Source organism: Scheffersomyces xylosifermentans (assembly GCF_036884685.1).
Source record: "Scheffersomyces xylosifermentans strain CBS 12540 chromosome Unknown RJT20scaffold_8, whole genome shotgun sequence".
NCBI lineage: Eukaryota > Fungi > Ascomycota > Pichiomycetes > Serinales > Debaryomycetaceae > Scheffersomyces > Scheffersomyces xylosifermentans.
In genome coordinates this window covers 43984-71294 of record NW_027042946.1, presented here as the reverse complement: position 1 = coordinate 71294, position 27311 = coordinate 43984, and the positions used below count along the sequence as shown (strand labels likewise).

The following is a 27311-nucleotide window of genomic DNA, read 5'->3' as shown; positions in this document are numbered from 1 at the left end:
GCTGTGATACAAAAAGTATAGTTAGTTTAAGCAATAGAAGGAAATAATTCAGAACTTATAGAAATTTCTATTGTTTTGCTTCTTCGTGAAAGTTGGCCATGATGATGATCATCATCATTATAATCAAAATCACTGCGACTCAAACAACAACAAGAACAAAAGACAGAAGCAACAGTAAGTAATCATGAGACACAACGAGACATGTGCAGCGAGAATAAAAAAGTATTAATCGCAGCGAGGTTCTGTAAGACTCAGCAGCAATCAGTGAGAAACACTGAACAAACAACGAGGAAAGAATCTACGAGATTACTACGAGAACGTAGGAACGCGAGAAAACAGCGACAAACGTTGTTCTTTTGTACAGATCGTGCGATATCTCAGACAACGAGAGTACTCAGTAAAAGGAAGCGGTTCTGGTAATTGTTCATCTTTGGTTGGAGAGAAATAGTGAACTGGCCAACAAAAGCTAGAGAGAGAGGTAGTAGTTAGGAAAGAGTAGTGAGAAAAAGAGTGTAAGTAGGGGAAGGAGAAGTCGTGAATTATTGTGTTTTACTACAAACAAGACAATTGCACTGTACAACGAGGAAAGTACACGTCTTCTATTGAATAGGTCCAAGGACCACAATACTACTCAATTGAAGGGTACAACAGAATTAAGGACTGGCACGTTTCCATATCCTATTCACTCAGGAGATTGCAGCATCCAACATTCATTGCTGGCTTTGTTCACGAGCAGTCTGTTTTAATTTACCTTTACTGAAATAAGACAACCAACATGACAGAACTACCAGAAAGTCCAAGTTCCTCACCAGAGTTACCACTGCCACTGCTGCTGCCACTGCCACTGCCACTGCCACTGCTGCTGTTACTGCTGCTTCCGTCTTATTCGTTGCTATCACCTTCTCAAAGAGAAGTTGCAGAATTCCCTCCTTCACCTCAACTGATTCTAGCCGTTAGAGCTGGTCCAGGAAGTGGAAAGACATTTACAATGGTGAATCGAATCGCTACTTTGATGTCGAAATACGCGTTGGAACCAGAAGAAATCCTCGTGTTGTCGATGACAAATCGCGCCGTCAACTCATTACGTGGTTCCTTGGACTTTATCATCAACAACAACGAGATTTCATCAAAACTTGAGTTAAGAACATTCCATTCGTTCTGCGCCAGCTTGGTGGACCAATATGGTCATCTTTACTTTCAATCATCGGTGAAAAGAAGACTTATGGATGACTTGAGCTGGCGAAGCTTTTCAAACATCTTCCTGGCCAAGACCATAAGCATCGCTGGAAAGAAAGTAGAAGGATCCCTCACAGCACTGTCACTAGAAAGAATACTTCAAGGAATTAAAAGCGGCGAGTTCAGTCTCAAACAAGCATCAGACAAATTCAAAGTCAACAAGGACTATTTGAATGAATTGTTGCTTTACTTGGAGCAAAATGGTATGATGAGATACCAAGACTTTATTGCAGATGCTATATCAATTATGGATAGTTCGCTGCTCGATAAGCAAGATGAAACTTCTTGGATACCCCAATTGGCTAAATACAAAGTCATAATAATCGACGAAATCCAGGATATGCACTATCTGCTTTTGAAAGTGATCAAGAAGGTTGCGAATTATCCAACATATGGACAAAGTGGTAAACACTTGACCTTTGCCGGTGATCCTAACCAGTGTATCTATGAGTTTCTAGGTTCTTCCCCTGAATTGCTACAGAAACTATCCAAAGACTTCCCCAATTACGAAACCAACCACTACAACTTGCAAGAAACATTTCGGTTGACTCCTCAAATCTTAGAGGCAGCGACAGAGATTGCAGTGAAACGACAAGGCTTGCAAAGTATTCCACTTCAATCAGTGAAGCCAGATTGGTTAAAGCCAACAGCATACACCAAAGATTCACCCGTAGAAGAATACGACTATATTATATCAGAAATTACACGACTTATATTGGAGCTGGGTGGTCTACTTAAGCCAGCCGACTTTATCATCCTTGCCAGAACAAATAAGGAAACACAGGCCATAGAAGAACACATGAGAGATCTATATGGATTGAAAGCAAATAAATTCTCCCTGAGTGCTACTTGGGCAAGTAGTAGAGTCCACGTACTACTTGACATAGTAAATGTTATCAACCAAGGCCCAGGTTCAGACTTTGGCTTGCTCTGCTCTATATTGAAAATTGACAAGAAACCAGGAGCCAAGCTAAGGGTTTCTAAATTGTTTACACTCTATGACCAATGGAGACTGACAGGAAACAGTGGCCCATGTCAGGGAAGCAATTTAGAAGAATTCATTACGAGCGAAATTCAGAAATTGAAAGTGAAAAGTACTGACAAGAAAGCAACGAATTCTCAGAGCAAACTTGCGTCAATTTACAAATCTCCTGATCATAAGGACACATTACATTCTATTACAGTATTCTTGAATTCAATCAGAGACGAAAGAGTAAATCTAAAATCAAATGATACTCCGAAGTCAATCATTCTGTCCCTTTATGAAATTATGAGCAAGCTGGATTTATTGGAGTATCTAAACACTCCAGATATCAAGAGAGGACACTCCCCAAAGGTGGGTTCCGTCACTCCGACAGACGAGCAGCGACAAAGATTGGACCGGAATATTGCAGCTTTTTACCTTTCTCTCAAAAATTCGTACTCTCAATTCATTGACTATGATATTCAAGATAACTCCTTCCTTGAGTATTTTCTCAAGACGTATAATGATGATATCGCAGTCTCGAATCCCGAATTGATCAATATTTCTACCATTCACATGGCAAAAGGCTTAGAATTTCCTGTTGTTTTCCTCCCTGGGAGTCCTTCATCATTTGGATCATCGCTGTATTGGGCATCTTTATTGTCTGACGAAAAATCAATTCCAGAGCCTAGTAAGGGTCGTTTATTTTATGTAGCTTGCACGAGAGCCAAGAATTTATTATATATTGGCATTCCGGGGCATTTTGATGACTTGCCGAGCCTGGTATCCGATCTTCTCACGAACAAAGTTCCCACGATGTCTTCACGAATCAATGAAAGAGGTTCTCTTTTGGAAAATTTATCTTTCGACTTGAATCGACCAATACCGTCACGGGCCAAAATAAAAGAGGGAAGCTCTCTCCTAAAAAGTTTAAACATTGACCAACTGAACCGTACCGCGACTGGTAGTTCTATCACTATCGCGCGTAAGTATCACACAGTTTCAACTTGTTCTACGCATAAGGTTATTGCTGCATCAATACATAGAATCAAACGAGTCGTTCGCTAACGCGCAAAATTGATGTCAAAATGCTGGTGCCACAGTAACAGATGCGCTTCACGCGCATTTTTCCCCGAGTCATTTTCCTAATTTAATTTCTTTAATCTTGACTCTGGAGGATCAGATAATATGAGATAGATTTTAATTGCAATAGATTTAAGCAATAAAATAGATTCATTTTTTCTTGATCTTCAACCATTATCTCTAAGTCAGGACTAGGAGCTGGAATATGGCAGATGTGGACAAGGTGAGTAGCCAGGAGTTGAAAGAAGATGACTACGAAGATGAGTACTTGCAAGGTTATGGAGAGATCCATAAATATTTGAATGAATTCCAGGTGAATCTAGTGCAAGGGCAATTTTTTTCAAATAATAGGCTCTTCCGTCGAGACAGCTCGGAGGAGAAGGATCCCTACGATCTCAGTAAGAAGAATCCTGCTATTACAGTATTTAAAAAGAAGAATTTGAAGAAGATAGATGGTAAAATCTCCAAAAATATATATGGACACAGTCTCGCTATTGGCGATACTGACATTAAAGACCCCTCAAAGTCGAGAGTCAGCTGTCTTAGATGTCGTAAATTCAAGAAGAAATGTTCTAGGGAGTTACCTGAATGTACCAATTGTATCTCGTCTGAAGAATTATGCACATATTTGCCCAGAAAGAGGAGAAGATCGAAAAGATCTGGCTCTCCTAATTATATTGCAGGTACTGATCCTGTTGATGAGAAGGCTGATCTGAAGATAACAAACACAGGCAATGTAACTCCTCCTTGGAAACCTTCCGATTCACCCTCTTTCCCCCCGTTGGGCTCACCTGTTGATATACCGACAAAAAATAAAGAAACAAGAAAGAGGTTATCGTTGCCAATTATATCTAGAGGTATTCCGCAGGTTCAGAAATCGAAGGAATTGGTAAAAGAGCAAAATACGAAAGAAATTACAATATCTAACAGCATGATAGAGACAAAGAATAGAACAGTACGAGGGAGTGTAACTCGTTCTTCTAACGAAAAGGACAACAATAGACAATCGCATGATTTCAGGCTTATATTAAATTAGATTGGGCTATAGACATGTATAAATTTGCTTATAGATAGATGGTAATAATACATAATTATTTATTTTGATATTGCGATTTGTAGAGCTTCCAGGGAAGAAATAATGTCCATGTACAATGGCAACTTAATAATCATAAATAATCGCCTTCATGCCAACTTGGACAACAAGCTCATCACATCCACCGAACTTCCTGGAGCTTCATCTTCGTCTTCTGACTCAACATTTCCAGGGGTTGGACTATATGCGTCGTCGTCTTCCTCCTCCTCGTCAACCAGTGTAGTGTTATCATGTTCATGTTTCAATTCCAAGTCGTCCTTGTGGTGACTTTCAAACTCTTCAGAAATTGCCAGTTCCAGATCTATGTCATCGTTATCGATGTCAAAATCGCTGGTATCATCGTCACTCTTCACGATTTTAATTATATCTGTTTGCTCTTCTCTGTCAAACTCTTTGACCTCAATGTCTTCTGAAAATGCCACTTTCTTAAACGAAGAAGGAGTGGATCCTCCCGATGGAGTTTGAGAGAGTCTTCTCCTTTTAGGTAATGGTGTTTCTTCTTCACTGCTTGCAATTACGCGCTTGTCATCATCGTCGTCATCATTTTCATAAGTTGGTAAATCATCATTGTCATCATCTTCCACAACAAAACTGTCACCATTTGATTCAATATCATTGGTTTCGTAAGATGGAGATGGGTCTTCTTCTTCAATAGATACCTTTTTCGTTTTAATTTTATTGTCTCCGTTGCTTCCCTCTTCTTCTTCTTCTATCATTTCCTTCAACTCATTTCTTGTCTCATGCAATCTAACGAGTTTCTCATTGATGATGGCTATTTTACTCTCTTCTGTCTTAGTTCCTTCTGCTATGATCCTCGACAAGTTCTCCAATTGCTTTGAGATTTGTTCTTTGACATCTTTCACTTCTTTGATGTTGGCAATTGATACCTCACTAAGTTTCTCCAACATGTTTAACTTAGATACATAGACTTTTGGAGACGGTAAGTTATCTGATAACAAAGGATCATTGGGTAAGTATGTTTTAGACTGGATTCCAAACTGAGTCAAGTTGGCTTGGGTAATATCAGTCAACAGATTTAATTTCAAGAAGAGATCATTAAGACTTTTCAATTCTGGAGCTACAGCTCCTATTGATTCCTTAGCAGACTTCCTGGATGGTGAAGTTGAACTATGGTTATTCACTAACGAGCTATCTGGAGAGCTTCTACTCTTGGTGAGTAAAGGTGCCTTCACTGCTTCTTTCATTTTAGCGATGTCTGATGCTCCAAAGATCTGTCTTTGCTCCCAGACTCCAATTAAACGCTCAATTTTCGGTTTCGTGGCGTTGTCTACCGTGTTATATGCTTGATTCAAAACTGATGGTAACACCGCAGCGAAATCTGTAATGAATTCCGGCTTTCTCTTTCGTCTAGCTTGCTGTACCACGTCATTGCAGAGATACAACAATGATAGTTTCTTCAAGGATGGATCACTCAACGGTGAGCTCTTCAGCAGAGAACTCGAGAGACTTGGAATACTGTTAATATATGAAGCCCAGAACTTGGCACTATCAGCACTACGGCGATGATGGAAAAGAACCCATTGCGAGATGGATACAATGGACTCTTGGGTATCCTGGAGAGATGCTAGTTTTGATTTAAAGATGTATGGAGAGTACGACATTTCAAGCAAAATTCGAGATTTTCAGCGGTTAGAGCAAGTTTAGCCACAACTAGGCGAGTTTTCTTTGTCAAAGACCTGTTTTCCTGTGCAAAATCGATGCTAAAGCGATGGAATTGGATAAAGAAGTAGTGTTAACCAGTCCTTCCATCGACTCGTTTGAACTTTCAAACGACGAAGTGATGAATTTTTGGTGCGGTGCGAATTCTACGGAGAGAGTGGGGGAAGATGGTAGGAAGATGGCGGGAAAATAGTGAGGAAATGAGGGAATGAGTGAGATTTTAGGGAGATTTTAGGGGGATTTTGTAGGAACAAGTTGGGTGAAGAGAAGTGTTACAGTGCGAGGAGGTAAGGTGTGTTTAGTGAGAGAAAAATGAATACTCGTGAGCTTTGTGTGAGCTTTGTGTGAGCGTTGTGTGAGCGTTGTGTGAGAAGAAGTGTATATTTTGTGGGTGTAAGAAAACTTGTGAATGAGCGTGGAGATACGAGAGTCATAGAGAGAGGGAAGAAATTTGGAAAAGGAAGAGGTTAGAGAGACGGGGAAGAATTTAGGAGGAAGGTTAGAGATTTAGAGACACAAGGAAGAATTTACAGAGAGGGAAGAGTCTATCAATGAGGGCGTGTGTGTAACATAATATCAAACTGTGGGGGTAGCAAGATTATAATGGGGAGAAATGAAGGGAGAAACTTAGAGTATAGTGATGATTCGATTTTTGCATTCAATGAGATGTCAGATGTCGTATGGGAGGCTTTATATTTGAAACATTGAAAGATTTCCAGGAGAAGGGGATTTTAGCACAAAAATAGCTTCAGCAATTCCACAACCGTTTGAGTGCCATTCAAAATATGGTTCCTTTTGGATGTATCTTTGAGTACTTCATAGGAGTGGATGTAGCTGTATAAGACGCTCATACCTTCTTTATTATGCAATCTATATCTAATAGCATTGTTCGATGAAAAGAAAGTAGGGCAAGGTGTTGTGTCGTAACTTAGTTTCGTTAAAGACACATGCGGAATTGTTACTACTCCTTAAATTGTATTATGAAGTCAAAAACAAAATCATTCAACAAAATTGGGAACAATACTGAATTTGTTGTTGGCAGCTTGAATCTGGAAGAAATCTAACCACTAGTCTTCTCTCTTTTCGATGTCTGAAAAATAACATAGACGGTTTTGCTTGATTTGTGTGTGACTCGTGCCTGTACCCTCCACGGCACATAAAACAAGTTAGAAGTCTCCATCTAAGTTAATCAATACAATTCTGCTGCTTTAATAACAGCAAAGCTGTGGCCATAAATTCTTTTTGCAACAAGTCAGATCCATCACGATGCTTATAATGAGCTGATAATTTTATATGTATGCGCTATGTACACCATACGGCAATCACATTGAGTTATTATTTTTACTGCAAAACGAAACCATGGGTTACAACCGTTTAGAACATATGTGGAAATTTTCGAGTTCATTTCCATAACCTTGAATGCAGTAGAGAATTCTGATGAGGGCAAATTTATGTATTTATGACACCTTCTGAAAATCTCTTGGAATGGTGTCCTAGTCTTGGATTTTATCCAATCACTTCCAAGAAAATACTCTGCTTATAGACGTAAAATCTAGTTTCATGTATATGTTCACGGGGCACATATGCGAAAGCTAGGAGCGGACCTGAGGAGCTGGAGCTGGAGAAAGAGCGATCATATATCAATTGCCTCTTAATAAACTGCAACCGGTAATCCTTCATAAGGCAAGATTTCAGAAGTCAAGGGAGCGACTGTGAAAGTGAGCAATTTAACTGCACTTTCTACCTGAGGCTTGAATAGGCTGCTCCTGTTTTGTTGAGAAAGACCCGATGCTCTGGTGGCCGCCCAATAAAACCATATGGAAGGGTCACGGGGAACAAAATATAGAGATCGTGAGGATGGTTCAATAGAAATAGGACATACGGCTGTCCGAAGTCGGATCTGAGCCCAATATTTTTTTTCGAGCCAATCTGATAAATTCTGGTAACGCAGGTGCGCCATAAGGGGGAGAAGGGCGCTGCCGTTCCAGGGCAATTCCTTTGGATTAGGCGAAGCCACCGATGAAAAAGATAACTTTCTACGGCTTTAAAAAAAGTCTTTCATGACATATGAAAAAGAATATCCACAGAAAGCACTTATATGCAATAAGGGACAACAGACACCACTTAAGAAGACGTACAGAAAGGACTATGCAATGATCTTGATGGGTTAAATACACTTTATAGTGGTATAGCTTGGCAATGGAAAGGGATAAATGTTACCCCTTGCATAGAAGCGTTGCCACGCTCTTGCAAAAATAGACTCAAAAAGACTCAGTTTATTCAAATTCTCAGATTATATCAATTTATATAGAAAATTAAAATTATAGATGCAGATGTCTGAAAAGTACTTCTAAGACCAAATTTGTAACTGTTCAAAAAATTCAACTCTCTTTCCTTTGGAATTGTCGAGATTATTTGCTACGGAATGCCTCAAATCATCTACCATAAGAGGATGACCACACGTTACAAAGGCAACCGTCCCTGGAGATTCCTCGATTTCGGATAATACGAGACTCTCCATCTGCGGTCTTCCTTCTTTAAAATTGATATGACTTAATTCTTCCTTTATGATTTTGACAATATTATTTTTGGTTTCAAATGAGCCTTCAAAATTGTCATCCACTTCCAAACTTCTATAATCACATTTTTCATCAGTTTGTTTCTCCTTCTTCTCTTTCTTGCTCGATTCATCGTTGTAGGAGTCTGTTTCGTTAACCACCGGGAGAAATCTCTCATTGAATTCGCTCAAGTGGGCCGTTGAATCGGGCTGGGTAATGTACACTGTAGTCTGAATGTTTGTTTTCTTGAGAGCGACTAACTCTTCGTAAAACCAGTATAATGACCTGTACTCTCTTACAACCCATATCAATTTAACAAAATTATTGGATTGGTTTCTCTTCTTGAAATCCACATCTACGGCCTCAGAATAAATTCCTGGGATTCCATTTCCACCAGCCACAAACACTGCAGAGTCGTATCTCTTTGCTGGCGAAGGCTCACCATAAGGACCTTCAACTGCAACTCTAATACTGGTAGATTTTCCTGGATGAGAGGCTAAGTACTGGTAAAGTCCATGGGTAACACCTCCTTTAACTTTACAGTACAATACAATACTGTCCTTTTGATCTGCTGAATCAGTAAATGTGAATGGATGAGATTGCCAAAAACAGCTTGGTCTTATGAAGTGGATGAATGCATGGCCTCCAGGAACCGAGCACCAATATTTAGGTTTTGGAATTATAACCTTCAAGGTCTCATCGGCTAACAAGTAAACGTCGGCTTTAGGGACTCCAAATGATGCCAATCTGAAAAGCCTGACTACTCTATCAAAACCCCAAACTGCAACAGCGGAATACATGAACCAAACATACCCCAAATCAACGACATGAATCCAAGCTCCACATACCCAACAGAGAGCCAATACTATGTGGAAAAGTAAGAAGATTTCATACCATCTTCTTCTGAGAAATAGCATACCTTGAACCATAATTACTCCACCTGCAACGGCAGCAATAGCACCTCCAATCATGTATCTTGCCTTCATTTCCTCACTATAATAGTCACCCAAGGCAATAGAAAAGCAAACAGCGTGTACAACTACCAATATGAAGTCAACTCTAGCAACCCATCTATGGAAGACAATGAAAGTCGCAAAGTTCCAACCAGTGAGCCATTGCAAGAAATTGTTACGACCGGCAAAAAGGATTAATAAAGGCATTATAATTGTTGCAGTTATTCCTGTCCTATCTGCAACATAACGCATAATTGCAATTCTTTTGCCTTCAAACACTGGATCTTCATCGACATAGTAAATATTTACAGCACAAAGAACCATCGTTAAAGCAAGAAACCCAACGAGTACTAAAGTTTCCATACGAGAAGGAATCATAAAGTTAAAAACCTTCAAAAATCTTTGCTCCTGTGATTTCTTTTTGACAATTGTTGCAGGAAGGGTTATATGCTTTCTAAAAGTATTGGAAATTTTACCATTAAACTTTTTAACTAACCCTGGGAAGAGAATTTTCGACCAATTTGCGATGGCCGCAAGAATGAAAACAAGTGCCCAATACCCTAAAATACCCGATCCGTAATACAAAGTGTAGTCATAATTATTCAAAAACACATCATATGCTCTCTGGTATAAGTGAGCGAGTGTTTCGTTCACTTTTATTGGATAATCAACAGGAATCGTCACATTAAATCCTGGTATTTCACTTGGGTCCTTTGCAAACTTCGTATAGTTCTCATAGGAAGCTTTGAAGAGGTCGAAAGTAATAGATGTGTTGTAGTTCTCCTCACAATATTCATTGAAGGTTTCAATATTAGCAGAAGTGTTTCGACCTCCTACACTATAGCAACCTGCAAGTGTTGCTCTAGCATTTGGATCAGTACAGAAATATTGATCACTCAAGGAAGCATTGGTTCCAAAGCTAGCAGCTCCATTAATTTGGAGTTTACAAGCATACATTGTCTTTTTTGCAGCACCATATTTCTCATATGGTGCTCCACTTGCGTCAACTTGAGACAAAGATGTTACGAGAAGAGCTGCCCAGAATAAGCTGTACATATTGCTTTGCTTGTATAGGTTGAAATAGTAACTGTGTGTTCCATCAGGTTTATGGGAGAGAGGGTATATATATACATGCGGACAAAAGTGGGCCACTTCAAAAGCGAATGAAAATAATCAAAGGCAGCTAGTTATTCAATTCATCGGGAATCAGTTTTTTTTCGCCACATGAATGGAATGTGGTTACGAATCAATGTATTAATCACAAATTGAGCCAAAATCAAGGACCCCATTGGCTACACTTCGTCTGCCCAATGAAAATAACAATAGCAGTGTATCTCATTCGATAGAAAATAATCTGAAAGCGACGGCAATTATTACCTTATTGAATGAAGCTGTTAAAGGACTATCCTGGCATTGTTGGAGATCTCATCTTTTGCAATTTTCAATTTTACAACCAAAATAGACATGCACCCTCTTAATCAGGATATGCGCATTTACCAATAGTGAAGGACTACCCGAGAAATCGGCTCCTTTCAATGAGTGTGTTCGACCACAAGAGCTATGGCCAATCACATGACAGAACAAGCTGGCTTAAGTTCCATGTCCTGTGGACCTAGAATCGGCCGACTTGAGATGTTTTATATAGGCAACTAGGGGAGGAACATCCGATTGGAGTTTGCGAAGGCAGGGTTGCACGGTATGATTTACAATTGTAATTAAAAGCAAAATTTAATTCCCTATGCGTCTTCCCGCCTCCTCTATTTACGTTAGAGTTCCTGCTGTTGTGGTAATCGATGTATTGTCGATAAAGGGGTATACTACAGACTTCTGTCAAGTGCCAAAAGTCTGGGCCTAGAAATATCTATGCAAAGCGCTTAAAGATTCAAAGATAACCTTAATTTAAAAACAGCCAACCAAGGGATGTCTGAGGCAAGATTACCCATATTTTAATCTTGAAAAGAATACATATGCATGTAATACACATACGATGATGAAAAGTCTTGGAGCCATTGCATCTATTCGGGTTTCTTTCCTCAACTCGGAGCGTGTGCTCGTCCAATTGATTTGCGCTGAATATCCCGCCAGGGCGGGGCGGGCATGGTACGTTATGAGCATAGTCGGCTAAAGAGATTTTTCACTGTAGATTTTTAAGATAAAGAATTTGGAACGACTCCTGGGTTGAACCATATTTTTGAATTTGGTTTTTCGTATTGTCTTTCGTATCATTATAACATGAATGCAAAACACGATAGTTGGTCTTTGGTGACGCAAACATGCAAATGGAACAGAAAAGTAATGGAACTATAATCAGTAGAAATATTATTTCAACAAGAAATAAATGTCAAAGGGCCGATGAAATGACATCTAGCCGTGTCTCCTCGGCACAACTTTAAATCCTTTAAATTCTCCCGATTTTCATTTTCTATGCTACAACAGGGAAGATAGGACTAAATGCGGAGAGGTGGCTGGTACTTTGCCAAGCTCCATTTTCACTTTTTAAGTTGCCAATCAAAGTCTACTATTCCAATACTCACTCATTTACAACTAATAAAGAGCTTCCAAATAATACAAAATATATCAACCTCTCGCTTCCTCCGTACCGGATCTGCAACACAATGGTTTCATGAGCCTCAAGCCCCAATCAGATTAAACATAATCACTGCACAGACCAAAATACCTCACAGAATCCCTGGCTACCGGGCTTGGGCTTAGCTCTGAAAAGCCACTATCGTTTTGGTGTTACATGTATAACTTCACGTAATTCACTGAACTCCACTGAATGCCTTCTTCACAAAGCCTTTTGAAGGTAGAGGTAAGAGCACACTCCCGTCACTTACATCATGGTGGCCACTTCGCAAACTCCACCAACATCACTCCCATCACTCCCACACTCCCTTCACACCACATCACCATTCCCATCACTCCCACACTCCCTTCACACCACATCACCATTCCCATCACACCACACCCCACCCAACCTTCATTCTCACAAAATCACCCTCTACCACTCCCCATCATCTTCTTCTAACAAAAGCAGGAAGCTAACCTATTTAACAAATTCAACCTGCATACACAAATACGCCAGAACCGCAGTATCCCCTCCAAAACCGCCACAAAACCGCGTGTTCCAAAACTCTTGAATATCAAAACACGCATAAATAAGCATGAATATACCAGTTTATTGTTGGTCCATGGCTGTCAATGACGGTAAAAAAGAATAATAGCGGTCATAAATAACAAGTATCAGTTAGATAGTTAGCCATGGGTCCGAAAACTCGCAAATCGGTGCAAAAACCCGTGAAAACTAGCAAATCTACTAAAGAAACCATCATCGAAGAAGAGCTCATAGTACCAGCAACAAGAACAAGAAAACTCTCAGCAAAAGTCCTAGAAAACATTATTAAGCCAGAAGATGTGCGGGGCGCATCTACGCCAACGCAGCCAAAAAAGAGAGTACCTTCTTCACCTTCTACTTCGAAGCGAGTAGCCAGTCTGGGACCAATTTCCACTGCTTTGAGCAAGAAATTAAAAGCATCTCATCCTATCATCACAGAACAAGACATTCTATCCTCAGATAATAGCCAAGAATTGGTAGAATTGATTAATGGGTTGGTCAACTCCAAACAGGATGAAATTTTCACCAAATATAAAAACAAAGTACAGACACAATTGGATAATGATCATCGATTAATACAAGACTTGAACACAGATCTACTCCAGAAAGAATCCACAATAGAGAAACTCAAAGAGGAAATAGAGCAACTCAAAAAGGCTAAGCTTGCTGGACCAAATAGAGATATATCAATAGACGAGAAAGAGAGCTTGTATGAATCACCTATTAGAAAAAAGAAGACCAGAAAGGTTGAAGGATCTAGCGGCTCTAAGATTAGTCCTGAGCAGCTTACCAAGGAGTTTGAAAATATTGGTTTTACCTTGGATATGCTAGAATTGCTAACGGGTTTGAGAATCGTGAATTTTGAGGAGGATGACTTAAAATACTACTTTGATGTGAAACAATCATCGTCCAGCACAGCGGATGAAGGTATATACATTAACTATCAGTTGGTTATATCCAAAAGTTTTGAGTCTACTGCTGAAATCAGATACATACCGACATTCTTGGAGGCATTAGATAGTGATTATGATGAAGATGAAGACGACGGAGGGGATGTGGTGGAAAACGCTAAGCTGTTGAGACAGATTCTTCCTGAGTACTTGTGTGAGAATTTGTCGTTTCCATATAACACGTTATCACAATTCTACGGGAAAGTTAGCAGGGCACTCAATAAGAGGAAATAGGTGAAGAGTTTAAGAAAACAGAATGCTATTCTATGTATTATATATGTAAGTTATTACAGTTTTATAATGATGACCTATCTAGAATCCTAAGTAGAATCTCTTGCCAATTTCTAATGTTATGCTATCTGACATTAACCCTCTCGAAGACTTTTCACTCTCTTCTCCTCTATTCCAAGTTTCAACCTATGCTATCACGATGGTACCATCTTCAGCCTTGGTTATCTTCAAGCTCTTCAAAACGGTCTTTAATTCTTCAGATTTATCCTTCGACATCTTCTTAATCACCTTGTACAAGTTTTCTTCGGACTTTGAGTCCAAATACTTAGCTAAAGTTATTTCCTTCTTTGATTCTTTCTTTGATTCCTTGGATTTTGACTTCTTGGACTCGGCTTTCTTGCTTGGTGTTTCTTCCTTCAGAGTCTTGATCTCTTCTTTCTTTTGTTCAACCAAGGTCTCTTGCTTCTGCTGTGGTTTTTTCTGGTTCTGGACGTTAGGAGTCTTCTTAGGACCCTTATACAAAGCTTTTTCGTACTTTTCAGCTTCTGAAATACAACTGGTATGGGCTCTGTATGAAGTTCCTTGGAATGTAGTAGAGCAATCTATGCAAGTGAAGTAGGCACCATAGCATCTCTGGGAGTGCTGGTCCAACTTCTTCTTGATGACGGTGTCGTTGCAGACTTCACACGAGAAAGAGACCATTTTTTTCTGAAAAATACCAAGAAAGGTTACAAAATTTGGCGGTTAATGAACAATGGACTCGACTTTCAGGAAGCTCTTTAAACTATCAAAATTATATATACTTTAAATATATCAAGTCATATATATACTAATTTTTTCTATGTACAAGTGAAATATTACGTAATTTTTTTTTTAATGCGATGGAGATAAATGCGGCATGGATCTATTATCCATACCATTGAAGATGGTGGTCATAAGATTTACTATGTTGGAGTCGTTGGGGGTTATGTGACGAGAAAGTCCAGGTGGGGAAGGTTGAAGTTGTTCAGATGAGGTGAATAAATGATATGGCACTCCACGATTTCTTTATTGCAAAACTGGAATGGAGATAGTCTGGAGTAATCTGCTATGTATAAAAGTTGTAATTCCAGAAACGTCCATGGTTTCAATGAAACTTCGGTCAAATAAGGACCCTTACCAGACTGGCTCATCCTCCTTCTTTCTTTTGACCCTGACAATCTCATAATCGTCATTGGAACTCACCTCTTTCTCCAAGTGGTCCGTCAACAAACCCTGTAAACGGTAGTAGTCATTCTTCTTATCGATGGGACGCTTGTTCTCTATCAAGCTCAACATCTCTTCTTCATTTACCTGCCTATACTTGTTATCGTACCTTTCCCACTTCACACTAGTGAACTTCTGCAAATAGATAGAGCCTGCTACTATTGACAACATGAACGGTAACCCGAAGTAGAAGAAATGGTTCTTGTTTAAGAGCTTCTGGTACCTGCCTGCGAACGTCTTATCGTATGCTGCTTGGGCACTTTTCCCGCGGAATACCTTACTTCCTAGAAACACCATTGGGTAAAATATTACAGAATGCCAGCTTTGTCAACGTTTCTCCTTTATGACTACTTCTTGTCTTATCCACGACACCTAAACTCTACTGTCTCCCTTGTTATTAGCTGTTCGGAAGAGCTCGTGAGATCAGGTAAATTGGGAGACTGCATGTAGTCTATGGGTTTTGTGTTACCGCGCCTGCATACCTTCCTGGTTAACATGGTTAATGAGTGGCATGCTTTAAGTACAGGATTTCTTGTACGGTGTGAACGTCTTTATAGCACTATGTAATAAGAGGCATAATATTATTCTCTACCCTTCGGTATATATATAGTTCTAATATATATAGTTATACTATAGATGGCTATAATATAGATAGCTATAATATAAATAGCTATAATATAGATAGTTATTTTTTTATAGATAGTTAATATTTTATATATTTTATCTATTCTATATTTTATAGAGTTATAAATATAAAGTTTATTTTTATAATTTCCATATATATACCCTTCTCATATATAATGATACATTTACTCTGTACCCCTTATATTACCAATAAGCCAAGTTAACCCACACTACATCAGACTCGAACTGTCATAACTTATAGTGACCTATCCTTAAAATACATGTGGCTGTATACTTCTTCAACGGTGTGATTGTCATTGTATAAGCCTTAAAGAAGATGAACTTGGTGCACATGAAGAAGTACCATCAAGGATCCTGATTATATACTTGGTGTGGAACATACTTGGTGGGGATCATCATAGTGATCAAAGTGACGGCGAGATTATGGTTGAAAACTGGTCCCTAGTACCATGAAACATATATAATGCATCAATAGCGACATAGATCTAGGATATAGCACCTCAGTGAGACTGTGAAGTCCCATTGCTGCTGATGCTATGCGCTGTTATTGGTACTTTCTCTTACTTTTACGTTATAAAATTGTCAACCTAGTTGGAGTGAGGGAGGATTGGGGATGTATTGTACGTAAATTTTGTATGGTCATAAAATGTGATGTTGATAGAGATGGGATGTTCTTAATTTTACAACCAATACTTCCCTAATAATGGCACAGTGGATCATATTAATGAATTTGGAAGAACACTGCTTTTCGTTGATGCTGAAATTCATCTGGGGAGGTTGGGGCGCATAGTCAAATTCTTCTGCAACAATGCTGCGGTACTGAAAAAGTCATTGTGGTGGTCCAACTACTAAATTGGCGATCCTTCAACGATATACATTTTAACTTCTATGGCTTTAGGGATAGCCATAGCCACCACCACTACTGGCACCACCACTGTTTCCACATAACAATAACAATGTCTAAAACAAGAGGAGCGTAAAAAAGCAAATATTGGAAGCCACAGGTCATTCATTCTACATATTAATATTGCAATAATACGACAAATGAAATATAAACAGCGCTCGTACTGTTACGCATTTGTCATTTGGAAGAACAGATCTAAACATGAATGATGCATACTTCAAGATGAACATGCAATTTACTTTATTGAAATCCCTTCAGAGAATTGAAAACGTTGTTATAAAAGCAATTGGTTCAAATCAATTAGAATAGAGTTGAGAAGATGTCCTTCAAAATACTGAACTTATTTACTAAAGATATATTCTACATGTATATTGAATAGCGAAAATGAGACTCGAGAGAGCACTCCAAGTGCAACGAAAGCGAAAATAAACTAGTGTAAAAAGAAAATAACAATGAAGTCCTTCACAAAGGGCCGAAACGGCATATTAATAAATGGTATCAAAAAAAAAATATTGTACTGATTTTGGTTTATGGAATTAGACCTTTTGGCCTTGGTGAATATGAGAAATTGGATGACGTATCAAACGTAAATAGAAATCAAGCAAAGGATGAATGCGAAATGTATTGGTTTAGATGAAAGCAAGCTGTTTGCGGAGCCCTCGTATTCGGCAACTGTTGATGCTTCGCTTGGAGCTCCAGAATCTGCGCTATTTGAAGGTTTAGAGACCAAGTCAGGCTGAGTACCATCAGAAACTTTACCTGACTCAGAATCGGCCGAGTCCTTAGTATCATCAGAGACTTTACCACAATCAGAATCGGCCGAGTCCTCAGTATCATCAGGGACAGTATCATCAGAGACTTCACCAGAACCAGCATCGGCTGAGTCCTCATCACTAGCATCAGATTGGACCGGAATACATACAGTTGACGTAGAAATTGAAGTGGTTCCATTTTCATCTGTTAGTGTAACATCTTCAGTGGAGCATTCTGTCACAGTTCGAGTGATCGTGCTGGTATAAATGGAATCAATACCTCCCAAATCACTCAAATACAGAGTTGTTGTAGCATTTGACACAGACGAAGTACATGAATCTGTTGGAACTTCAATAACCACAGTGTCGGTACCACCTTCAGTATCTGTGAAAGTTTCAGTGGTAGTGAAAGTTCCAGTCCAAGAAGTTATACTAGTTTGCCATTGTTAGAGCCTGCCTAATTTAAGCCTCACATTTTAGACTATAATTTGCCTTAAATTACAGGTCGCATCTGGAACTATTTCTTCGGCATACGCGAAGAAGAAAATACAATTCAACTAGTGCTTGCGTCCAAAACGTATGATATGTTAATAAATTAAATTTGACTATTTAATGTTCGTTGTGTGAGTACTATTTTCATTGTTATTTTTTGACATGTTGTGAATGAGAAGGAAATGCATGCTTCCAAGGTAGTTTTATCGGTCTTTTTTTAACGAAGACGAGGCAAAAGAGGAATAGCTTTGTTTGACGAGCCGAATTTAGTTGCAGCCTAATTTAGTTCCTTGGCACAATTTCTGTTATTTTCCTGACAATGCTGTACCTTTCAAGTATATGCGCGACTCGATAAATTTGTCAAGAAGTTTAAATTTAGGGTAATGCCTAGAAAGCTTTCATCACATGAGCTGACTTCCTGCACTAAGAACACCGTCTATTTCGTTTAAGCATTCTTATTTTTCACACTTTTTTCCTGCATCACGCTTATCACATAAACCATACCTTGAGAAATTAGGGAACTTGTCTGTCAACTAAATTCCAAATTTGTTGGCACTCCTTCTCATCAGGCGTTGTTTGTTTACATATATTATATGCCAACTAATGACATCTTCTGTTGTGACAATATCAATTACTTGATTTTTGTGAATCACATTTCAACCAAGTACGATGACAGGGTGCCAAAATTAGATGATTTCTGACGAGGTTCTCTATTTTAAAGATCAGTAACAAGAATCATGCTAACTTATTTAAAATTCCTCTTGAATTTTCATTCTAAAATACAAGGACTGATATAGCAAGAGGAAAGAGAATAAATGAAGAAATTGGCGATTTAGTGTAAGTGAAATGTCTCTATGTTAAAAAATTTGGTCAGGAAACAGAACTATTTTTATTCATCAATTAGAAGCTCTTCATTCAAAACTCAACGTAGAGGTGGCTGCTTTTTCCTAAAAAATAAAACAAAGAAGAGTTTATACCATGTTACATCTTCGTGAACTGGACAAAGGGTTAATCAAAAGTCTGAGACGAAGCTAATCAATTCTAGAGTGCCTTCGCTCTATTCTCAGTCAAAAAATTATGTTTATAGTCTGAAAAAAAATCTAAAAGATATATTAACAGTGTAATTTCTAAAACTCAATTCCCTCAACCTGAGGATTATAAATTACCTGAACATTACAAATAGAACGCTGTTGCAGACTAATATCATTTTTATTTTTTTTTTTTTTATTAGATCTGATAGGAGACTGAGGATATATATACAGAAGCCTACCTCTGGAAGCCAATGCTATCCCTGGATCCATTTCTTTGGTTTTGTCAACTGATACTTTCAAATTCACAAGGGGGGTTAAAGATGATTGAATGGGACAGGAATGGTCTCTGATAGTATTGAACATTACAACATTTTTGATTTAAACAGTTAAGCTGGATCATTCGTGAATCTATTGATTCGAGTCTTCTATAGATATATTAAAAAAGCCCAACTTATTGCAGCATGGATTAATGACTTCACGAGGTCACCTGCAACCCCAATCAACATGTTGGTACCACCACCATTGAACAAAGTGCCAGCACATCCAGAAGTAATATATCTCTTGAATCATTCAGAGCCATTTTTATATCTGGTAACTTCTCCCGTGTTTGTCATCATTCTTCTCGAGATAGTCTCGAATAGGTAGCAAAAAGTAGTTGCTACTGTACTACTAGTCCAAAGAAGGAAGGAAGTGGAAAAGGAGCTTAGCCTTAAAGTGGAGTACCACGACAAAAAATATCAGGCCCTGTTGAGACCTAAGTGAAGATATCTGGTTAGAGTGAGACCAAATGCAAAAGAACCGAAACCTCTATACAAGCCAGTACCTCCAAGAACTTTGATATCGGGGTATTCCTTGTTAGCCGTCGTTAGTTTAGACATGCAGGACCAGGGCCTGTGCAGCTAATATGTGTAGCGTAATTCTAACGGCTGCCTCAATGGTGCAGAGCTTTCACATTTTATTCGAACTAAAGTGATCACTGTCAGTCTTCTCTGTTAAGAGACCAATATGTGTATTTTCTATTCATCTACTGTGGCATTAGAAATAAATAAAATTTTCAACCAAAATTTACGAATAATTAATTACATTTTGATTTTTATTCACACTCTGTAACCAGATGAGTAATTGAGTAATAACCTATAAGACACTGACTAATCAATCCTTCCCCTTAACTTCACACGCAAGTGTCCTAGGTATACTGCACCAGAAGGTCGATTTAATCGTACCTCTTTCTTGATAGATCCGCACTCCAAAATTCAATCCAGACTTAATTATAAAGATCTTTTAGCATAATTATCTGCCGAATTCCGTATTAGGAGGTCCTTCTGGGGTTGTTGACACATTGTAAACTCGTATTCTAGCAATACTTTACAGCTACATCATGCAAAAAGCCTGTGCTACGGGTCTTCTACTATGAAGTGCGTGAAACATGGGGATAGACTTTCAAACGAGAGATTTCTCTCCATATCCACAGGAAATCTTGTTGTAGATGCGAAGAAACCCTAAGTTGAATTCCAAGTATATTTCAATCACGAAATGGATGGATCTAAAAGTTACATTATTGCTGAAAACCTTCCGGTTCTCTGTACCAACTTGGAGTTTCGAACACAGGGCGCTCACCAACGGGAGTAATATTATGTCACTATCCACGTACTCTTACGCCAAATAGGAAGAAGGAACTCCCCCTCCTCTTAAACAGGGATTGGCGCGCATCGTATTCTCTAGATGCCCGAGATGTTTTGCCGGTTGCATTGCGACTTTTGGTGGGGATTCCAGCTCATATGAACATATTGTTTTAATGGGGAAACAGAAGGTGGTCGCGGTATATAATGCATGAGAAGAAACAGGATGGAATATTGATAATTTTCATTAAAGTATACTTGGTAGTATACATTAGAAATAAAATTAAGACTACAAACGTTAGAATAAGGGTACTGATCCACAGATTCATGCTGCCGTGGAGCACGTAGAAGAAGTAGATGGGTTCATTGAATTGGAGGACCCAACTTCGCTTGGTGTTGGCGATACCACGGACCAGAGAGAAAGCAAGAATTGCTTCTTCTGAACAGCATGAAATGACTTTGAAGGATTTGAGAGACACCACCCAGCTATTTTTTGGGCAATTATAATTGCAGCTACTATTGTTATGGAGGGTTATGATACTATCTTAACTAGTTCTTTCTACTCTTATCCTCAGTTCAGATAACCGCACGGAGAGCGTGTTGTTGCTTCTGATGCTACAATTTCTTACGAAATTACAAGTAAATGGCAAGTTGCACATGGAAGTGCAGCTACTACTCGTACATATTTTCCTTAGCGGTATTTAGCTGAAAGATTAGGACATAGGCTGGTAAACAATGTCAGTTTGATATTTTATGACAAGTTCCTTTTTATTGTATTTTTCTCTACATCTATTGAAGTTCTTGTCATTGGTCATATTTTAAGTGATTTCCCTTGGGATGTTTTTGCTACAATGAGTATCTCTTATGATTCTGAAATATTACCACTTCGATTAATTTGTAATGGGCTACGGGAAATACATTGCTACTGGTGTTTTGCAAGGTTTGGCCGGAAATACCACTAAATGGTCATGTACAATCCCGTATCCTTTACAATGGTTATGGGTGGTCCCTTTATTTGCTTTCATGGCACTTGCCCCAGATTCACCATGGTACTTGATTAGAAAGGGTAAATACAAGGACTGTAAAATCAATAAAGAGTCTGGGATCAAAGAGAACTCAAGACAAAGCAAAGACAACTTTAGCATTGATGATACACACCAATGAACTTGAAAAGGAACAACAGCGCTTGAATAAACAAACTGCAGGTGGATGGAAGGTTTATATTCAATGTTTTCAGGGAGTAAACTTGTGCAGAACAGAAATCTTATGCATTGCCTTTTGCTGGTCAAGTTCTTTCGGGTTCCACATTCGCCTATTCTCCAAGTTACTTATTTTCCCAAGCTGTCCTAACCCAACTGACAGCTATAAGTTGAACCTTGGCACAACTGCTTTCACTTTTTATTCAAAGTATTAACTGGAATTAGTTCATACCGAAGCTGGTTTTAACATCAGCACGAGACGTGAATATGGGTGGTCGGCGAGGGAACTCTTACTGTCCCTAAAACTCGTAGTCTCAACATTTCATTTCTTGGTGCCATTTCCTCTAAAGGTTGTATCGAGTTAATGGCTGGAACACCAGCATTCCTCCAATAGAAAGAGAAAACCTGAAAATGGTAAGATTGCATCTGACACCTTCAAACAAAGGAACTAATAGTAGCAATTTCTATTATTTTACAAGTCTATCATTGAACAAGTGAACCAGAACCCTGAATTAGGTGACTCGATACTTGATTCTTGATAACGCATCTATTCTCAAGCGTCGTGATATCCATTTACTATTTGCTCTGAGTCGCCTATAACTTATCTTCTTGCCACCATATTCACCTTGTTTAAACACTATCGAAGAGTTTTGGGCAGTGTGCAAAAAAGTTAAGAGGTCATGCTTGAGTAATAAAGATCAGAAATCTTATCGTGTCCACTATACAATCTCAGATCTTCATAGCTAAGTAGTTTCTCTGTATCGTTGAAAATTCCAAGGACAATTGACTTCTTTCCCTTCGCGTGAATGAAAAGACCTACTCTTTGAAAATGAAAAAGTATAGTTCGGCCATTTAGTTCGGTTTAGCATCCGTTTGCCTTGAAAACACACTTATGCTTCTTCCTTCAGCTTTGTGAGTCAATATGCCCGGCCATCAAAATCAGTTTGCTGAAATCTTTCAGCCTAAATCGTTTGACTTAAATGATTATTTGAGAACCCCCAAGTCACGCCAGAAGCGTATTAATGTGACCAAAAACTTGCAGTTCATCTTTATTCCATCTCCCCAAACACTTCCTAGAATAGAAGCATATCCAACAACCTTCATTCTTTCCCTTCCATCCTTATTCCCACCATTACCTTTTACATCATCTCCAAAACGACTGCAAATTCACATCCATGCTGCAAATAACTACCAATCTCGTATAACATCCGTGCCGCAATATAATCCAAGCAGTCAAATCTCATGCTTCAGCCACTAGAATTTTTGCTCGGTTTCGAAAGCTTCACGTGCTGCAGTTTTGCTCTGGAGGGGGGTCCCTGAAAGCAAAAATGCAAAATGCAAATGTAGAGATTTTCCCCCCGCGCTAAGCACCTTAAACAGCAAAACATCTGACCCAACCCGCCAGATCAGAAGCTCTCACACATTTTTTTTGGTTAACGTGTGACGATTTCGATTCCGATTTCGTTTGAGGTGTCTGACTGTTTTCATTTCTTTCTTCCATATTACAGATTACAGATTACGTCTGAGTGCCATCGTACATTTCGAAATCGTGGTGAGGTTTTGCTGATTCTCATTCTGACATTCTGACGTTCTCACGTTCTCACGTTCTGACGTTCTGACTGTGTTCTTTTGATTTGTTTCTGTTCCCATTTCCGTTACCTTGTTCAGTTACAGTTACAGTTACAGTTACAGTAAGAGAAAGCGAACAGTATACTCGTCAACTTTCCTCGGCGTGTAATTAGAAATTGAAAGAAACAGATTTATTTGTTTGTTTGCAACATCTTTCTTTTGGGTAAAGTTGATTCATTACGATATTGATATAGGAGAAGCAAGAACCAATCGCTAAAAGTTTGTTAGACGAAAGTAGGCAAAAGAATAGAAATAAGTAACAATTCTCATTGAATGTACTACTTGATAGTTGTAGGTACCAAAGAAAACTACTAGTGTTGTGTTTCATTGCTTAATAAATTGTTATTGCATTGTTTGAATAGTTCATAAGAATTGAACATTTGCCTACAGTTGACATATTAGAATTTGTTGGGTGGCAGTTCGGTACTTGTACATTCATCGATTTGTAATATCCAGAACATTTGATTAGTTGTTCAAAGCTGTCATCGTCAGTTGAGCTATTAATCATCGTGTATCATCGTGTTGAAATTTGATCTTAATTGTTGAATTCTGAAATATCCTGATTCTGTGATACTAAGATATCACCGCCATTGATTTTATTACTTTGCTTATATTATAACCATATTGAATACTTCCACCATGTCTGATCTTCTTGATACCACAGCAATTCCAGAGGGCTCTTCCATCGGCGACAACGATGAAAACCTCTCGGCAACTTCGCTGTCGTCATCGTTTGTTCCCATTGACCCAGACCACATCCAAGATGCCATTCAAGTCATTGACGAAAGTAAGACTTTCAACCAAGGAATCTTGAAATACATCAATAAAACTACTCCAGTGAGCTCGGTGGGTAATAACTATCATATCATCTCGGTGTTTGGCTCTCAGTCCACTGGTAAATCGACCTTGCTAAACAAGTTGTTTCACACTAATTTCGATGTTATGGACGAACAAAGACGTCAACAGACTACCAAAGGTATCTGGATGGCATACTCTCCCTCAGTGTCTACTACCAAGCAATTGTCTACAAATAACGAAAACATTTTTGTAATGGATGTCGAAGGTACCGACGGAAGAGAGAGAGGAGAGGACCAAGACTTTGAGAGAAAGGCAGCTTTGTTTGCCTTATCCACTTCGGAGATCTTGATAGTCAACATATGGGAAACACAAGTCGGTTTGTACCAAGGTGCTAACATGGGCTTGTTAAAAACCGTATTTGAGGTGAACCTAACATTATTTGGTAAGTCCAAGTTGGACAAAAATGATCATAAAGTTTTGTTGCTTATTGTAATTAGAGATCACGTAGGGCTCACTCCAAAGGAGAACTTGTCGGCAACAATCACCCAGGATTTATTGAAGATTTGGGAGTCGTTGAACAAGCCAGCTGAATTGGCTCATTTGAGATTTGAGGACTTCTTCGACATCGATTTCCATGCTTTGCATCATAAAGTATTACAACCAAAGGAGTTTTCAGAAGACGTTAATGAATTAGGAGACAGACTTGTAGTCAAAAAAGAGTTATTCAAGAAGAACTATCATCACAATATCCCAATCGATGGATGGACTATGTACGCAGAGAACTGTTGGGAACAAATTGACAACAATAAGGATCTTGACTTGCCCACGCAACAGATCTTGGTAGCCAAGTTCAAGTGTGACGAGATTTTGAACTCGGTATACGATGAATTCTTGGAGAAGTACAAGGATCTTGCAAGCAGAAACGTCCCAGCCGATGCCGATGTCGATTACCAAGACTTGGGATTATTATTACTTGATTTGAGAAGCGACACTCTTGAGAATTACGACGTCTCGGCATCAAGGTATGCCAAGACTGTTTATGAGCAGAGAAGAGATGCATTGAAGCAAAAGTTAAACGAAAAGTTCAAGGAATTGTTTGACAACCACGTCAAGCATTTGAGCGAAAAGAGCATTAAGCAGTTTGAAACCAATATTGCTGCATTGAAAGGTAAGAATTTCGATCTGGAAGTCGCCAGGTTATCCAAGGAAACGTCAAACTCATTCATTACCACTGCTGGTCTCATCTCATTGGAGAATGAACTCCCATTCGAACTGCATGCTTCCAATTTACAAGATCAATTAGACGTCTTAATTGCACAACAGCAATTAGTAGAATTGAAGAGTATTACAAACAAGGCAATTAAGAAGATTAATACCGGTTTGACAAAGGCTATTCAATTCGAATTAACTGACCCTAACGAGGCTACTTGGGATAACATTTTAGCCAAATTCAAGCAATTGACTTCTGATATTTTATCAAAATATGAATCAGAGGAAGGTTCTGGTGAATATAACTTCGGATTAGGTACCAAAGCTGAACAGAATGTTGAGGCCATAGAAACTTTGAAGTTCAAATCTTGGAATTCATTCTATGAAGTGACTCACAAAATTATCTCCAAGGATAATTTATTGACATTGTTGAAAGATAGATTCGATGACAAGTTCAGATACGATGAAAACGGATTGCCAAGATTATACCAGGATGCTCATGACTTGGAGGCTAACTACAACAACAGCAAGCAATATGCTTTAAAAGTTGTTCCGTTATTGTCTATTGCAAAGTTAAGTGACAGCTCAGAGATCTTACCGGATTATGATATCTTTAATCCTAAGTTAAGAGCAAAGTACCTCGGTGTCACAGAACAAGATGAAAGTGACGACGAAGAGGATGAAGATGAAGGATGCTTCGCAGAAATAATCACTGAAAGTGAAAAAGCCGAGGTCTTGGCTAAGTTCAAGAAAGAGACTGATGCGAAGTTCATTGAGACGAAGAGATCTATCGTACAGCATGTCACTCAAATTCCATATTACATCTACTTAGTCATTGTGGTGCTAGGATGGAATGAGTTCATGGCTATTGTGAGAAACCCATTATTTTTCTCGTTGCTGTTGGTCCTCGGAGCCGGCTTTTACATATTGTATCTGATGAACTTGTTGAAACCAGCCTTGATAGTGACTCAACGGTTAGTCGATGAAGTTGTAGTGGTAGCCAAGGACAAATTGAGAGAAGTGCTCATTGAGGATCATCCACAGCAGGGCCGCAATTTAGAAAAGATTGCTGGTGGCAAATTGGACAAATTAGAAGATGATGATGAACCCGCTGAATCGTTCGAAATGCAAGATTTGTAAACTTTTAGTCGAAATTAGTCGTACTTGTTAATATAGATATTATCTTATTCCCATGCTTGAATACAGTGTGTTCAATTAATTTTGCAGCTCTTTCTTCCTTTTGGATATGGGAGATCTATTCCATCGGAGTGTCACCAAGATTGTAGATCTTCTTTCTACTTTCCTTGTCATTGAACTATCCGCCTCGGATACTCAGGCATGTTTCGGATTCCCGCTATCCCCACCCCCTCATTCTTTTCTACAATCCAGTGGAAACCACTAACTATAGCGACAAAAATATCATAAAATTTACCCGATTTAATCCCCCATTTCTTCCACGTGATAAAGATAATTCCAACTGTTCAACAGCATATTTTTCAACTATTTTCTTCAAGCCTTCATGCAAAGCAATTACAGCATCTAATAAATGTTGCGTTATGGGTGTTCGCCACAGCGATAAGCCGTCAGTAATATTAAATTTATGTGGGCCAAGATTCACCAGATAAGCTCACCACTGCCGTTCGTTTCCACAACAAGAGATTTCCCACACACATCAGCTCATGCCCAGCAAACTGGTTGAGTTCGTTTAACGGTCACGTGGCTTTCCGACATCCTCAGGGACGGCGCCTACGACCCCTACATACCAACAATGGGAGTAATTTCCAGATTCGGCCAACGGCTAAAAGCGAAAGGCGGAATTTGTATCTATTTGCATCAAAATGACTCCGATGAATCCATTAGGCGTCCCCCAATCTTTTCGATTCGCCTCACAGCTTCCCTTTTTCACCCTGTGCTTCCTACTCTTT

At 38.9% G+C, this 27311-nt stretch overlaps 9 protein-coding genes across 9 annotated transcripts; 5 read left to right on the top strand and 4 right to left on the bottom strand. All coding sequences in view use genetic code 12, as the record gives it.

Moving 5' to 3' along the window:
- Positions 1-597: 597 nt before the first annotated feature.
- On the top strand, positions 598-3378 carry HMI1 (ATP-dependent 3'-5' DNA helicase). Its single transcript, XM_064920974.1, has one exon. It carries the CDS (start codon positions 776-778, stop codon positions 3266-3268), a length of 2493 nt encoding a protein of 830 aa, XP_064771721.1. The 5' UTR covers positions 598-775; the 3' UTR covers positions 3269-3378.
- On the top strand, positions 3379-4392 carry RJT20DRAFT_62107 (Zn(II)2Cys6 transcription factor domain-containing protein). Its single transcript, XM_064920971.1, has one exon. It carries the CDS (start codon positions 3489-3491, stop codon positions 4317-4319), a length of 831 nt encoding a protein of 276 aa, XP_064771720.1. The 5' UTR covers positions 3379-3488; the 3' UTR covers positions 4320-4392.
- Positions 4328-6130, bottom strand: RJT20DRAFT_130989 (uncharacterized protein). The gene has a single exon (XM_064917902.1). It carries the CDS (start codon positions 5996-5998, stop codon positions 4466-4468), a length of 1533 nt encoding a protein of 510 aa, XP_064771719.1. The 5' UTR covers positions 5999-6130; the 3' UTR covers positions 4328-4465.
- A 2081-nt stretch (positions 6131-8211) lies between these two features.
- RJT20DRAFT_62111 (FAD-binding domain-containing protein) lies at positions 8212-11063 on the bottom strand. The gene has a single exon (XM_064920972.1). It carries the CDS (start codon positions 10621-10623, stop codon positions 8407-8409), a length of 2217 nt encoding a protein of 738 aa, XP_064771718.1. The 5' UTR covers positions 10624-11063; the 3' UTR covers positions 8212-8406.
- Positions 11064-12554: 1491 nt separating this feature from the next.
- On the top strand, positions 12555-13958 carry RJT20DRAFT_62114 (uncharacterized protein). The gene has a single exon (XM_064920973.1). It carries the CDS (start codon positions 12829-12831, stop codon positions 13864-13866), a length of 1038 nt encoding a protein of 345 aa, XP_064771717.1. The 5' UTR covers positions 12555-12828; the 3' UTR covers positions 13867-13958.
- On the bottom strand, positions 13889-14673 carry RJT20DRAFT_130986 (uncharacterized protein). Its single transcript, XM_064917901.1, has one exon. It carries the CDS (start codon positions 14563-14565, stop codon positions 14050-14052), a length of 516 nt encoding a protein of 171 aa, XP_064771716.1. The 5' UTR covers positions 14566-14673; the 3' UTR covers positions 13889-14049.
- RJT20DRAFT_130985 (uncharacterized protein) lies at positions 14674-15479 on the bottom strand. The gene has a single exon (XM_064917900.1). It carries the CDS (start codon positions 15403-15405, stop codon positions 15019-15021), a length of 387 nt encoding a protein of 128 aa, XP_064771715.1. The 5' UTR covers positions 15406-15479; the 3' UTR covers positions 14674-15018.
- Positions 15480-21066: 5587 nt separating this feature from the next.
- Positions 21067-22213, top strand: RJT20DRAFT_130983 (uncharacterized protein). Its single transcript, XM_064917899.1, has one exon. It carries the CDS (start codon positions 21452-21454, stop codon positions 21713-21715), a length of 264 nt encoding a protein of 87 aa, XP_064771714.1. The 5' UTR covers positions 21067-21451; the 3' UTR covers positions 21716-22213.
- Positions 22214-23863: 1650 nt separating this feature from the next.
- Positions 23864-26875, top strand: NAG6 (dynamin-like GTPase). Its single transcript, XM_064920969.1, has one exon. It carries the CDS (start codon positions 24019-24021, stop codon positions 26524-26526), a length of 2508 nt encoding a protein of 835 aa, XP_064771713.1. The 5' UTR covers positions 23864-24018; the 3' UTR covers positions 26527-26875.
- The last annotated feature ends 436 nt before the right edge of the window (positions 26876-27311 follow it).